The sequence below is a fragment of the Narcine bancroftii genome, chromosome 2, assembly GCF_036971445.1.
Source record: "Narcine bancroftii isolate sNarBan1 chromosome 2, sNarBan1.hap1, whole genome shotgun sequence".
Taxonomy (NCBI): Eukaryota; Metazoa; Chordata; class Chondrichthyes; order Torpediniformes; family Narcinidae; genus Narcine; species Narcine bancroftii.
In genome coordinates this window covers 313,316,858-313,332,207 of record NC_091470.1, presented here as the reverse complement: position 1 = coordinate 313,332,207, position 15,350 = coordinate 313,316,858, and the positions used below count along the sequence as shown (strand labels likewise).

The 15,350-nt window shown below is 36.2% G+C and overlaps 1 protein-coding gene across 13 annotated transcripts in view; it reads left to right on the top strand.

The window, feature by feature from the left end:
* trappc9 (trafficking protein particle complex subunit 9) overlaps positions 1–15,350 on the top strand; it is a 650,990-nt gene that overhangs the window by 30,855 nt on the left and 604,785 nt on the right. For all 13 annotated transcript variants that reach the window (XR_011352375.1, XM_069921673.1, XM_069921672.1 and 10 more), the window contains exon 3: positions 12,681–12,826. Coding sequence is in view for 12 of the 13 variants with exons in the window: in XM_069921673.1 (XP_069777774.1) it covers positions 12,681–12,826 (146 nt within the window). In the remaining variant the exon portion in view is untranslated. The remainder of the gene's footprint in view (positions 1–12,680; positions 12,827–15,350) is intronic.

The following is a 15,350-nucleotide window of genomic DNA, read 5'->3' as shown; positions in this document are numbered from 1 at the left end:
CTGTTATCCCTTTTTTTCAAAACACAATGGAGATTTAATACCTCTTAACTAACAAATAAGCTAACTATTTTGAGTCATTAATTTTATAACCAGATGTTTCTTCATATTCTTTTAAAACTTGCATCATGAGAGGCACTGAAGAAATAGGATTTGTCACATACAGCATGACATCATCTGCAAATAGAGACATCTTGTGTTCCACCCCTTTTATATGCTTTATATAACCTTCTTGTCCAATAATTTCAGAAAGTAGCTCTCAGCATATATTGAAGAGCAGGGGACTCAAAACTGTCTCCCTGCCTAACTCCACATTTTAACCTGAAAAACTGAGAGCAGCACCCATTTACCCTCACTCTTGACCTTGCGTTTGAATATACAGGTAATACTTACACTCATTTTATAAATTTCAGATGAAAGCTCATCTACTCTATCAAAATCTTTTTGCATATCTAAATTAAATATCATAGATGTCTGATGTTTCTCTTTTTTTTTTTGCACATGACATAATGTTCAGAACATGCCTGATGTTATTGGCTCCCTACCAGGTATAAATCCTGTTTGATCAGGGTGTATCAACTATATTATAATCTTTGAATTCTCTTTGTTAGTATAGCGCTGAGTATCTTTTGATCATTAAAAGACTTATTGGCCTATAACCATCACACTTAGTTGGGTCTTTGCCATTCTTATATTAACAGAGATTATGGCCTCTGCCCACAATTTAGGAGGATTTCCTTCTGATAGAACATAATTATAAACCTTAGCCAGAATTGGGGAGAGCGCCTCCCTATGTCAATTATAGAATTCTCCCTGAGTCCCATTGGTCCACGGGAACTTAATATACTTTAGTTTGTTAATATCTTCCTTTATTTCATGTATTTTTTTCCTACACATGTTGTTATATTTACTGCTTCTTCTTGGGAAAGGGAGGGTAGATTTAATCGACAAAAGAATGTTACCTTTGTCTGCAATTTCAGGAGAATTGTATTAATTCTTCATAAAAGGATACAAATGCTTCTGCTGTTTTTCTTGGTTGTGAAACTAACTTCCTTGAGGCCAGGCGAAAGAATTTGGAGACCACTTGATTAGCTTGCTCTTTATGCAACCGAAATGCCAAGAGATGATTAACTGTTTCCCTTCTCATAATATTTTTGATTTGAAAATCTCAGGGCCCCTTTAGCTTTGTAATTTGAGTCTTTTTTGTTTCAATTCATTTAGAATCATACTGCAGCACAGAAAACAGGCCATTGGCCCCTCTAGTCTGTGCCGACCATCATCTCCCTGGTCCCACTGACCTGCTCCCATAACCCTCCAGTCATCTCACATCCATGTACGTGTCTAATTTACTCTTAAAAACACATGATCAAGTCAGTATTCACCTCATCCTATGGCAGCTCATTCCGCACTCTAATCACCCTTGGGAGTTCTTCATGTTTATTATTTTTATGTACTTACTCTAGTACATTTTTTTTAACTTTCCATATCTGATGCTTCTTCGACCTGTTCTTTCTTATTCTACTTGATATTTTAATTATTTTACCCCTTATTATTGCTTTAGCGACATCCCACGAGATGGATGGTGTAACTTCACTATTATCATTGATATCAAAATATTCCTCCATACACTGTTTAATTTCCTGAGACAGCAAAGGGTCAGTCAACAGAAATATTTGCTCTCCAACTTTTAAAACCCAAGAAATAGAATAGGAAAGGCCACCTGGCCTTTGAACTTGCTCCTCCATCTTGTCATCTGCCTTAGCACCATTTCCCATCACAGTTTCTGTAACCCTTGATTCTGTTCATGTCTAAGTTTATTGATTGCAGTTTTGAACACAACAGCCTTTAAGGCCCTCTGAGGTAAGGAATTTTAAAAAGTTTATCACTCTCAAAAGGTGTTTTTCCTCATCTGAGTCGTAATAATGATATCTTTTTTTTCTGAAAATCTATCCTCTTGCCTTGGACCTGTTCTTCCGTTGAGAAATTGGTGTTTGCTTGCTTTCCAATATACAGGCCTTGAACATCAGTGGAAAATTCATCCAAACAGATATTTAGATTTTTTGATCTGAACATCAATTACAAGCTCATTTTGTCTCACTGCTCTCACAATATTGACCTGTTCAAGATATCAGGATGATAAGATAGACATCCAGATTAGAACATTTCTAAATTATCCTTGACCCAATGTCATTAAAATGTACTTTAGTTTGGGTTTACACAATATTGCTTTTCCAAATTGGCTGATGTATTTATCTGTACATTTTTTTACACCGAGGACCAAAGAATGCTGTTTCCTCCAGTTGTGCAATTGCATGATAATAATGAAATTGAACTATACAACAGTAAAAATATTTCAAATATTTCATTTAATTGTGAGGTAAATTAGGATGTAATGAAACTGCAAAATCTAAACGCGTTTTGTACGTGCTTATACATGCATGTTTTACATTAAGTTTATTCCAGGCACAAGGTGCCAGCACTCTGAAGTTTGCAGTGAATGTAAAATTCTAAAGTTCAGGAACTGATCTCTTAACTAAACATTATTAATGGCTTGGCTATTACATCTGAAGAATTCAAAGTTGAATATGAATTGAGTTTAGACAGGTAACACGTGGTATGATATTTTTATGTGAAACAAAAGACGGAGAGGCCCAAGGGCAGTGTGGGAACTCATAATTGATCTCTGAGCATTTGGGTTTTGTTTGTTAACTTTTGCTTGTTAATGCTTTAATTATATCCAGGAAGAAATGTCCTTTGACCTTACAGAAAGTTGTGTAGTTGATCATTCTAAAATAGTTGAATAGACTTGGCATATATAAAGGTAAAGGTTCTATTTATTGTCACATAATACTACATTTAGAATGTAACATGCATGAAATTCTTCAGATTTTGTCTACCTTAAGGCAGACAGAGAGTTGCCACTTTGTCTAGTGCTCCTCACAGAAATCCAACAGCACCCGATGTCTCCCTCCAAGTACTGATCAATGCTGTGCCTGCTTTGCTTCTGAGATCAGACAGTCCCAGGCATATCCAGGCTATTAGCTTCTTTACAATTTTCGTTTAACTGTCACTTTTAGTTTTTCATTATAAAATAGCTTTAAAGCAAAAGCTACTGCGTTTAAAGATCAAGAGAACCCAAATATCAGAACAATTTTTTTTGCCATGAAGTAAAATAGTTCTATTGGAAAGCTTGATGAGAAATGTGCATTAACCAGTTTAGGTTTACAAATGAGAATTTACAAATGGTGAGAAACAAAATGTAATGAAGTGGTACCACCTAGTGAAATAATTTTTAATGTCTGGTGTGAAGATTGCAGTGGGCTCTGTTTTGGGGAATGCTCAATCTTTAAAGTCGAAAGTAAAAGAAGGTAATTGGTTAACACCATTTGTAGGACAAATGTCAGATTTTTGTAAGGATCCAATAAAATAATTTCAGACTTTTGCTGTTGCAATGGGGTATGACGGTTTTAACTTGATGCAAAGGAATATTAGTTTCTTGTTACTCTTTTGGAGTAACAAAGCTCATTAATTTGAACTGTTAACTATTTTGATTCTTGGAAGTACCTACTGAAGTATACAACATCAGAAACAGGAGGAGAAATAGGCCATCTACTCTATCAGTCCTTCTCTGCCAGTCAATAAGACCATGGTTTTTTTTAAATTTTTTTATTTTTCACTATAAACCATATTGACCAGATACATACAGACATTTTTCTTCTTAAATATATATAGTGTCGTTTTCTCCCCCTTTTCCCCCCTCCCTTCCCTCCCTCCCTCACTCCCTTTCCCATTTATTTAAAGTTCAAACTATAAGATACATTAAACCCGTTAAACAATGTTGTCACTTAAAAATAAACAAGAAATTTTACTGAGTCAGTTCTTTTCATTATCTTCTCCTTCTGTCATTTTAGGTGGTGGAAGTCCACGGTAGGATTTCTCTATTGTGTTTCATTTATGGCTCCCATATTTGTTCGAATATTGTAATATTATTTCTTAAATTATATGTTATTTTTTCTAATGGAATACATTTATTCATTTCTATATACTATTGTTGTATTCTCAAGTTACCTTCTAATTTCCAGGTTGACATGATACATTTTTTTGCTACAGCTAGGGCTATCATAACAAATCTTTTTTGTGGTCCATCCAAATCGAGTCCAAATTCTTTGTTTCTTATATTACTTAGGAGGAAGATCTCTGGGTTTTTTAGTATATTGCTTTTTGTGATTTTATTTAATATCTGGTTTAGATCTTCCCAAAGTTTTTTCACTTTCTCACATGTCCAAATTGCATGAATTGTTGTTCCCGTTTCCTTTTTACAGCAAAAACATCTGTCTGATACTGTTGGGTCCCATTTATTTAACTTTTGAGGTGTGATGTATAGCCTGTGTATCCAGTTATATTGTATCATATGTAACCTCGTGTTTATTGTATTTCTCATAGTTCTGGAGCATAGCTTCTCCCATGTTTCATTCTTTATCTTTATGTTTAGGTCTTGTTCCCATTTTTGTTTAGTTTTACCATTTGTTTCCTTGTTCTCCTTTTCTTGCAGTTTGATGTACATGTTTGTTACAAATTTTTTGATTATCATTGTGTATGTAATCACATATTCAAAATTGCTTCCTTCTGGTTACCTCACACTGTTTCCCAATTTGTCCTTCAAGTAGGTTTTCAGTTGGTAGTATGCAAACATTGTATCGTGAATTATATTATATTTATACTTCATTTGTTCAAAGGATAATAATTTATTTCCTGAAAAACAATTTTCTATTCTTTTGATCCCTTTTCTCTCCCATTCTCTAAAGGAAAGGTTATCTATTGTAAAAGGGATTAGCTGATTTTGCGTCAATATTAGTTTTGGTAGTTGGTAATTTGTTTTATTCCTTTCTACATGAATCTTCTTCCAAATGTTGAGCAGATGATGTAATACCGGTGAATTCCTACGTTGTACCAATTTTTCATCCCATTTATATAGTATGTGTTCAGGTATCTTCTCCCCTATTTTATCTAGTTCTAATCTGGTCCAATCTGGTTTTTCCCTTGTTTGATAAAAATCTGATAGGTATCTTAATTGTGCGGTTCTATAATAATTTTTAAAGTTTGGTAGCTGTAAGCCTCCTTGTTTGTACCATTCTGTTAATTTATCTTGTGCTATCCTCGGTTTCCCCCCTTTCCATAAAAATTTCCTTATTATTTTCTTTAACTCCTTGAAGAATTTCTCTGTTAAGCGTATTGGCAATGCCTGAAATAGGTATTGTATCCTTGGGAAAATGTTCATTTTAATACAGTTTATCCTTCCTATTAGTGTTAGTGGTAAGTCTTTCCAATGCTCTAAGTCATCCTGTAATTTTTTCATTAGTGGATAATAATTGAGTTTATATAGATGGCCGAGGTTTTTATTTATTTGTATACCTAGGTATCGCATTGCTTGCATTTGCCATCTGAATGGTGATTCTTAAATTTTGAGAAATCCGCATTATTCATTGGCATTGCTTCACTTTTATTTGCATTAATCTTGTACCCTGACACTTCTCCATATTCCTTCAATTTTCTATGTAATTCTTTTATTGATATTTCTGGTTCTGTTAAGTATATTATAACGTCATCTGCAAATAGACTGGTTTTATATTCCTTCTCTTTTATTTTTATCCCTTTTATTTTATTTTCTGTTCTTATCAGTTCTGCTAGTGGTTCTATAGCTAACGCGAACAGTGAGGGCGATAGTGGACATCCCTGCCTTGTTGATATGCTTAAATTAAATTGTTTTGATATATATCCATTTACTGTCACTTTCAGCAATGGCCCCTTATATAATGCTTTAATCCAATTAATATATTTCTCTGGTAGGCTGAATTTTTTTAGTACTTTGAATAAATAATTCCATTCTACTCTGTCAAAGGCCTTCTCTGCGTCTAAAGCAACCGCTACTGTTGGAGTTTTATTTCCTTCTTCTGCATGAATTAAGTTAATAAATTTACAGATATTGTCTGTTGTTCGTCTTTTTTTAATAAATCCAGTTTGGTCTAGATTTACTATTTTTGGTACATAGTCGGCTAATCTGTTAGCTAATAGTTTAGCTATTATCTTATAATCTGTGTTAAGTAAAGATATTGGTCTATATGATGCTGGTGCAAGTGGATCTTTCCCTGACTTTGGTATTACTGTAATTATTGCTGTTTTGCATGAATCTGGTATGCTTTGTGTTTTATCAATCTGGTTGATTACTTCCAGAAGGGGAGGAATTAATAAGTCTTTAAATGTTTTATAGAATTCTATTGGGAATCCATTCTCTCCTGGTGTTTTATTGTTCGGTAGTTTTTTTATTATCTTCTGTAATTCTTCTATTTCAAATGGTTTTATTAATTTATTTTGCTCCTCTGTTTGTAATTTCGGTAGTTCAGTTTTAGTTAGAAATTCATCCATTTTGTCTTCTTTCCCTTCGTTTTCAGTTTGATATAGTTGCTTATAGAATTCCCTGAAGTTTTCATTGATCTCCGTTGGAGTATATGTAATTTGCTTGTCCTTTTTCCTTAATGCCAATACCATTCTGTTAGTTTGTTCTGTCTTAAGCTGCCACGCTAGAATTTTGTGCGTTTTTTTCTCCTAGTTCATAATATTTCTGTTTTGTCTTCATTATGTTCTTCTCCACTTTATATATTTGTAGTGTTTCATATTTTATTTTTTTATCTGCCAATTCTCTTCTTTTAGTTGTATCTTCCTTTATTGCTAATTCTTTTTCTATATTTGTTATTTCCCTTTCCAACTGTTCTGTTTCCCGATTGTAGTCTTTCTTCATCTTAGTTACATAACTTATTATTTGCCCTCTGATGAATGCTTTCATTACGTCCCATAGTATAAACTTATCTTTCACTGATTCCGTATTTATTTCAAAGTACATTTTAATTTGTTGTTCAATGAATTCTCTAAAATCCTGTCTTTTAAGTAGCATGGAGTTTAATCTCCATCTATACGTTCTTGGTGGGATGTCCTCTAGCTCTATTGCCAATAATAGGGGTGAGTGGTCCGATAATTGTCTAGCTTTATATTCCGTTTTCCTAACTCTCCCTTGAATGTGGGCTGATAACAAGAATAGGTCTATCCTTGAATATGTTTTATGTCTGCCCGAATAATATGAATATTCCTTTTCCTTTGGGTGTTGTTTCCTCCATATATCCAAAAGTTGCATTTCTTGCATCGATTTAATTATAAATTTGGTTACTTTATTCTTTCTGTTAGTTTTTTTTCCAGTTTTATCCATGTTTGAATTCAAATTAAGGTTAAAATCCCTTCCTATTAGTATGTTCCCTTGCGTGTATGCTATCTTCAAAAAGCTATCTTGCATAATTTTTGATCTTCTTCTTTAGGTGAATATACATTGAGTAAATTCCAAAATTCTGAATATATCTGACATTTTATCATTACATATCTCCGTGCTGGATCTGTTATTTCCTCTTCTATTTTGATTGGTACATTTTTATTGATTAATATAGCTACTCCTCTGGCTTTTGAATTATATGATGCTGCTGTTACATGTCCTATCCAATCTCTCTTTAATTTCTTGTGTTCCACTTCAGTTAGATGTGTTTCTTGTATGAATGCTATATCAATTTTTTCTTTTTTCAGTAAATTTAGCAGTTTCTTCCTTTTGATTTGGTTATGTATTCCATTAATATTTAAAGTCATATAGTTCCACATAGCCATTTCATACTTTGTTTATCTTTCCTTTCTGTTTCCTCATCACCACCTTCCCTTCTTATCCATTTCTGCTTTCTTTTTTTGAACACATTATAAGACAACATTTCTAAAACATAAAATATTTCCACTATTCTCATATCTAAAATTCCTTTAACCCCAATAGTCCCTCCCCTTCCTAAGTTGTCCTTTGTCCCTTGTCGGGCAACCACATCTCCCCTCTCCATTTGGATTTGCGAATTCACTCGCAAGTGTCAACTGATTTCGCAGTGTCTGTAATTCTTTCCCACCCATCCCCCCCCCCAGAAAAGATTTTAATCTTCATATATAACAAAGGTCACTCTCTTAATTCCCTCCTTACTTCCTTTCTTCCCATTCTTTCCCTTCTTAGATACATACACACATATACATATATATTTTCGTGCTTCTTCCGGATCCGAGAATAGTCTGTTTTGCTGCCCCGGAATAACTATTTTAAGTACTGCTGGGTATTTTAACATAAATTTATAACCTTTTTTCCATAGGGTCGTTTTTGCTGCATTAAACTCATTCCTCTTCTTCAGGAGTTCAAAACTTATATCTGGATAGAAAAAAAATTTTTGACCCTTGTATTCCAGTGGTTTTTTTGTCTTCTCTTATTTTCTTCATCGCCTTCTCCAATATATTTTCTCTTGTTGTATATCTTAGGAATTTTACTAGAATGGATCTTGGTTTTTGTTGTGCTTGTGGTTTAGGGGCTAATGTTCTGTGTGCCCTTTCTATTTCCATTTCGTCCTGTAATTTTGGTCTTCCTAGGACCCTGGGGATCCATTCTTTTATAAATTCTTTCATATTTTTACCTTCTTCATCTTCCTTAAAGCCCACTATCTTTATATTGTTTCTTCTATTATAATTTTCCAATATATCTATCTTCTGAGCTAACAGCTCTTGTGTCTCTTTAACTTTTTTATCAGATTCTTCTAATTTATTTTTTAAGTCATCTACTTCCATTTCTATGGCTGTTTCTCGTTCTTCCACCTTGTCTACTCTTTTTCCTATATCTGACATGATATTCTCTAATCTATTTATTTTTCTTCTGTACTTTTTATTCTTTTTATTTCACTGAATTCTTGTGACTGCCATTCTTTTACTGTTTCCATATATCTTTAAAAAAAATGTATCCATGTACTTGCCCTTCCCTTCATCTTCCATTTCTCTGTGTTCTTCCTCTTCTTCTTCTGAGTCCATTCCAGGATCTGTGTCCTTTACCTCTGTCTCTTCTGGTTTTCTTGTTGGGTTGTTTGTTTTATTTTGTTGGGTAGTTTTGGTCTTCTTATTTTTATTAGAAGTGTATTGATGTTGGTCTTCTTCCTCTGGGTTGGTCATCTGTTGTTTCTTTGATTTCTTATTTTTACTCTCTTCTTTCTTGCTCTCATTATTTTCTGTGTTTTCCTCTTGCTGTTGTGTTGTAGTTGTCAATTTCAGCTGTGGAGATCGACTCCTCAGCTGGTCCCCCCTCCCGTCAGTGTTATTTTTGTCTTGTGCATCGCGGTTGCGCACTTTTGTTTGGCTCCATGAGCCATTTTTGTAGTCCCGAGTTCGGGGCTTCGACTGATCTCAGGGAGCGGGCTTCTCTCTCCACGGCGGGCCTCCTCGTACAGGTAAGGCCTTCACCTTCTTCTTCCGACATCTTTCCTTCTTTTCTTCCCATTGTTTTTGGCTTTTCTTTCTTCACTGCCATTTTCTCCACACTTTTACTTTCACTTTGTTTTGGTTTTTATGTTTGTGCCTTTGCTTTTTTCTCTATCTTTTTTTTACTTTTCTGGAGAGGGCTGGAGTTCCCCGACCGGCCACTACTCCATCATGTGACTCCTCCCCCATAAGACCATGGTTGATGTGGCTGCAGAGTCAGCTCCAACTACCTGCCTTTTTCACTGTGCCCCTTAATTCTCCTACTATGCAAAAATCTATACAATAGTATCTTAAATATATTTAATAAGGAAGCCTGCACTGCTTTTGTGGACAAAGAATTTCACAGATTAACCAGTATCTGGGGAAAAGTAGTTTTTTGTCATCTTTGTTTTGAATCTTGAGGCTATATCTCAAAATTCTCATCTTGCTTACTTAGAATATGGATTAATACAGCACAGTAGAGGTCCTTTAGCCCTTGATGCTGTGCCTACCCACATATCCCTTTTTATATTTAAAAAAAAAAGCATTACTCCATCCTTATCTCATAACCTATTTTTCTTTCATCCATGTGTCTAAGAGTCTCTTAAATGCCCCCTATGTTTCAGCCTTCACCACCATCCCAAGCAAGGCATTCCAGGCACCCACAATTTTGTTTTTTTTTAAAAGAAACTTCCGTCTGATAACTTCCCTAAACTTCCCTCCCTTAACTTTGTACATGCGTCCTCTGGTGTTTGCTGATCCTGCCCTAGGAAACAGGTGCAGGCTGTCATAATCTTATAGACCTCTATCAAGTCTCCTCTCAACCTTCTATGCTCCAAAGTGAAAAGTCCCAGCTCCGCCAACCTTGTCTCATAAGGTTGTTTCCCAATCCAGGCAACATCCTGGTAAATCTCCTCTACACCTTCTCCATACCTTCCACATCCTTCCTATAATGAGGTGACTAGAACTGAATACAATACTGTAAGTGTGGTCTCACCAGAGACTTGTAAAGCTGCAACCTGACTTCTCTACTTCTGAATTCAATCCCCCTATTAATGAATCCCAGCATCCCATAGGCCTTCTTAACAATCCAATTAACATGTGCAGTGACCTTGAGGGATGTATGGATTTGAACCCCAAGGTCCCTCTGTTCATCCACACTCTTAAGTAACCAACCATTAACCCTGTACTCAGCCTTCTGGTTTGTCATTCCAAAATGCATCACCTCACATCATTTGTGGTTTTGTTATAAAAATATAGTGATAGAAGGTAAATATAATTTATTCTGAAGAGAAGAGACTTGATCTTACAGATTCATCTGAAGTGTTTTCCATTGGTTGTTGGTTGTGGATTTGTTTCTGAAAACCGAGGTTTCAGTAACAATGGTACATGAAACACAAATGTCCTGAATTGATGATCAATGGCAAGACACCAATGTTTGCTGCTCACTGATAGATCTTCATGAAAATCTACTAATCTCCCTATTCACATCTCAGTCATTATTGTTGAATCAATACTTGGAACCCATTGATTTCTGATGTCTTTGGCAAATTTTACAAGGATATTTAGAAAAATATTTAATTTATTTGGAATGCTCATATAAAAAGTGTTCAAATTGTGTATTATTTATGTCTCTGTCCTCTTGTAACCTTTGACAACCTTCAGCTCCATTCACAACTCCTCCAACCTTTGTGTCATCCGCAAATTTACTGACCTATCTATCTGCCTCTTCATCCAGGTCATTTATAAAAAATCACAAAGAGCAGGGGTCTCAGAACAGATCCCTGCTGAACTCCACTAGTCAACGAACTCCAGGCAGAATACTTTCCTACTGCTACTACTCTCTGCTTTCTTCCTTCAAGCCAATTTTTTTTATCCATACAGCTAATTTTCTATGTTGTGGAAATAACTTCCTGCCTCTATCTATTCCTTTCATAACTTTGTATGTTTCTCTGAGATTCCCTCTCCTGAATCTCAGCAAGTATAACCTCACAGGCTAACCCCCTCATCCCTGGAATCAACCAGATGAAGGTCCTCTACATCATTGCCAAAGCCAGAATATATTTTCTCAAGTAAGGAGAGCAGAACTGCATGCAGTTCTCCAGGTGCATCCCCACATTTGCAGTCGCACCAGAATCTCTCAGCTCTTAAAATTCAATTCCAATTCAATTACCGTAGCAATGAAGGCCAAAACTTCATTGGTCTTCTTGATTACTTGTACAGAACCTTTGGCAATTCATGCACACACACTCCCAAATCCCTCTGCATGCTGGAATCTTTCACCATTTAAGTAATAATCCTATCTTCCATTTTCCTTCCAAGGTAATAATCTCACATTTACCAACATTGTATTCCATGCCAGTAGTGGTTCATTTCCAGTGTCCTTGAATATGGTTGTTGCTTGTTTTAAGTATTATTAATAAAATCAAAGAACTAATGTGGTATTCAATTGAGATTACTCTAATATTCTGGAGTCCAACCTGGGGTATTTGTGGTTTTGTTATAAAAAATATAGGGATAGAGGTAAATATAATTTATTCTGAAGAGAAGAGACTTGATCTTACAGATTCATCTGAAGTGTTTTCCATTGAACAAAGAAATCATTGGTTGTTGGTTGTGGATTTGTTTCTGAAAACCGAGGTTTCAGTAACAATGGTACATGAAACACAAATGTCCTGAATTGATGATCAATGGCCAATGTTTGCTGCTCACTGATAGATCTTCATGAAAATCTACTAATCTCCATCATGAACCTCCCTATTCACATCTCAGTCATTATTGTTGAATCAATACTTGGAACCCATTGATTTCTGATGTCTTTGGCAAATTTTACAAGGATATTTAGAAAAATGTTTAATTTATTTGGAATGCTCATATAAAAAGTGTTAAATTGTGTATTATTTTTCACTTAAATTATTGAAATGCAGTCCTTGTTTTTAAAGAAAAATTTGATAGTTTAATTGAATGTGGGTAAAAGGCGAATATGAACTATTTCAGGTAACAATACTAAAATGTGGAAAGCAGTGTAAGTTTAAAGTGAATTATTTGTTTTTGTTGATGGAGATAAGAACGGTGAAAATGCATTGGTGTTCTTGATCTTTGAAGATGAGATTTCATTGAGTGTTTGAAATCTAATTCATGTATGAAACGAAAATCTTCACTAAGATGGTAACATTTCTTGTCATTTGATCTACTTTGTTGACATAGAATGCAAGCGAAAGAGGAAACTAATTTAAGTTGTACTCAAAATTACTAATGAATATATGTACATCTTTCACAGGCAATACATACTGGAAGCATGAAAGTATAGGTGATTTCTTTTTTTAAACATGTTCTTGTAGACATTACAAGAAGCGTTGCCAGGGCCGAATGCGGAAACATGTTGGTGACCTTTGCTTGCAAGCGGGCATGCTACAAGATGCTCTTGTTCATTACCATATGGCTGTAGAACTACTTCGCTCTGTGAATGATTTTCTCTGGTTGGGAGGTAAGTTTCTTGTACAAGAGGAGAGAAATGATGTAAGTTGCATATTTATAAATTATGCTATTGCTAGTTGCACATGTTTGACTTAGTTTTAATCTTTGGTGGGAGCCTTTTGTGTTTTATTCCTGATTTCAGGGGCTAAATAGTTAATGTTTGAACATTGAAAATTACAGTTGCATAAATCTGAAATTGAAATGTACAATGTACAATAAGTCAGGCCACATATGCAGAGAGGGAATGAACATAAAATATGGAACATTAAAGCACAGTACCACTGTGTTATGCTGATCTATACTTACCTACCAAAAAAGAACCTTCCCTACCTCATAACCCTCTCTTTGATGAGCCAGACTAAGAATCTCAAATGCCCTTATTGTTCCATCCTCCACGACCACCATTGGCAAGGCATTCCAGACACCCACAACTCTATGTAATAAAAAAGAATATACCCCTGATGTTGCCCTTAAACTTTTCTCCCATTACTTTGTATAGATGATCTCTGGTGTTTGCTACTCCTGTCCTGAGGAAAAAGGTGCTGGCTGTCTACCTTATCGATGCCACTCAAAATCTTGTAGACCTCTATAAAATTACCTCTCATCTTTTGCTCCAAAGGCAAAAGCCCTAACTCTGCTAACCTTGCCGTATAAGACATATTTTCCAATCTAGGTGAAATCATGGTTAATCTCCTCTGCACCCTCTCCATAGTTTCCACATCATTCCTGTAATGAAGTGACCAGAACTAAATATAATAGTCTAAGTATGGTCTCAGCAGAGATTTAGGAATCAGAATTTAATTGTCATGAACAAGTCACAAAATTTGTATTTGTGGCAGTGTCACAGTATATTCATATAAACCACCTTACAACAATAAATTTTAAAAAATGTAGACGAAAAATAAGGCAGTGTCTTGGTTCATTGATTATTCAGGACTCTGATGGCTGCTGCTGAGTGCTTGTTTTTAGGTTCCTGTACCATTTTCTTAATGGTAGCAGAGTGAAGAGGGCATGGCCAGGGTGGCGGGGGTCTTTGAGGATAGAGGCTGCTTTTTTTTTTTAAGACACTGCCTCTTGTTGATGTCCTCACTGATGTGAAGTCTGGTGCCTGTGATATTGGAAGCCAAGTTAACAACCTTCTGAAGTTTTTTTTTCTTGACCAGAGAGTTGGTGCCTCCACACCAGACAGTAATGCAACCAACCAGAATGTTCTTCGTGGTACACCTGTAGAATTTTTCGAGAGTCTTTGGTGACATACTGAAATCTCCTCAAATACCTCACAAAGTATAGCCACTAGTAAGCCGAATGTGATTGCATTAACGTGGAAACACCAGGACAAATGCTCAGAGATGCTTACACCCAGGAATTTGAAGTTCTTGACCCTCTCCACTACTGAGTCCTCGATGAGAACTGGGTTGTGTTCCCTAATTTTTCTTCTGAAGTCCATAATCATCAACTTGGCTTTGCTAACATTGAGTGCAAGTTTGTCGGTGTGACGCCCCCTCCCCTCCCCGCCATCTTTCACCCTCCCTCCCACGTCAATCTCAGTAAAGGCATTAAAAATCAATTACTAAGAATAAAAATATAAATACATGGCAGGGGGAAAAAAGGGAAGCCAGCAGGACTTCCAAATTGTCATCTCGTTCTTATATTTCAGGACTGTTCTCCTGTTATTTGCTGTATTCCTACTGAGAAAGGCTCTGGGAAGGCTAATCCCACCTGTGCTTTAATGTGTTACAAGTATGGCTGCCACACCTCAACGGATGTGTCATGTCTCCCTCTTAAATTATCGTAATTGTCTCCAATGGAACACAGCTCTGCATCTCCATGTTCCATCTTGTTGTGCTTAGTTGAGAGTCAGATTTCCAGGTAACTCTTATACATTTCCTAGTTACTGCCAAGGTGACCTTCATGAATTGAATTTGGTGTTTCGAGAATCTTGGAATAGCGTCCTTAGTATCCCCTTGCAGGAACAGTGAATACTCCACTCCTGTAATTTTTTTCAAAATCTCCCCTAATTCTACCCAAAAGAGTCTCACCTTAGTGCATAGCCATGTTGAATGCACAAAAGCTCCTGTCTCTTTTCTTTTTTCTTTTTTTTTCTTTGGCTTGGCTTCGCGGACGAAGATTTATGGAGGGGGTAAATGTCCACGTCAGCTGCAGGCTTGTTTGTGGCTGACAAGTCCGATGCGGGACAGGCAGACACGGTTGCAGCGGTTGCAGGGGAAAATTGGTTGGTTGGGGTTGGGTGTTGGGTTTTTCCTCCTTTGCCTTTTGTCAGTGAGGTGGGCTCTGCGGTCTTCTTCAAAGGAGGTTGCTGCCCGCCAAACTGTGAGGCGCCAAGATGCACGGTTTGAGGTGATATCAGCCCATTGGCAGTGGTCAATGTGGCAGGCACCAAGAGATTTCTTTAGGCAGTCCTTGTACCTTTTCTTTGGTGCACCTCTGTCACGGAGGCCAGTGGAGAGCTCGCCATATAACACGATCTTGGGAAGGCGATGGTCCTCCATTCTGGAGACGTGACCCACCCAGCG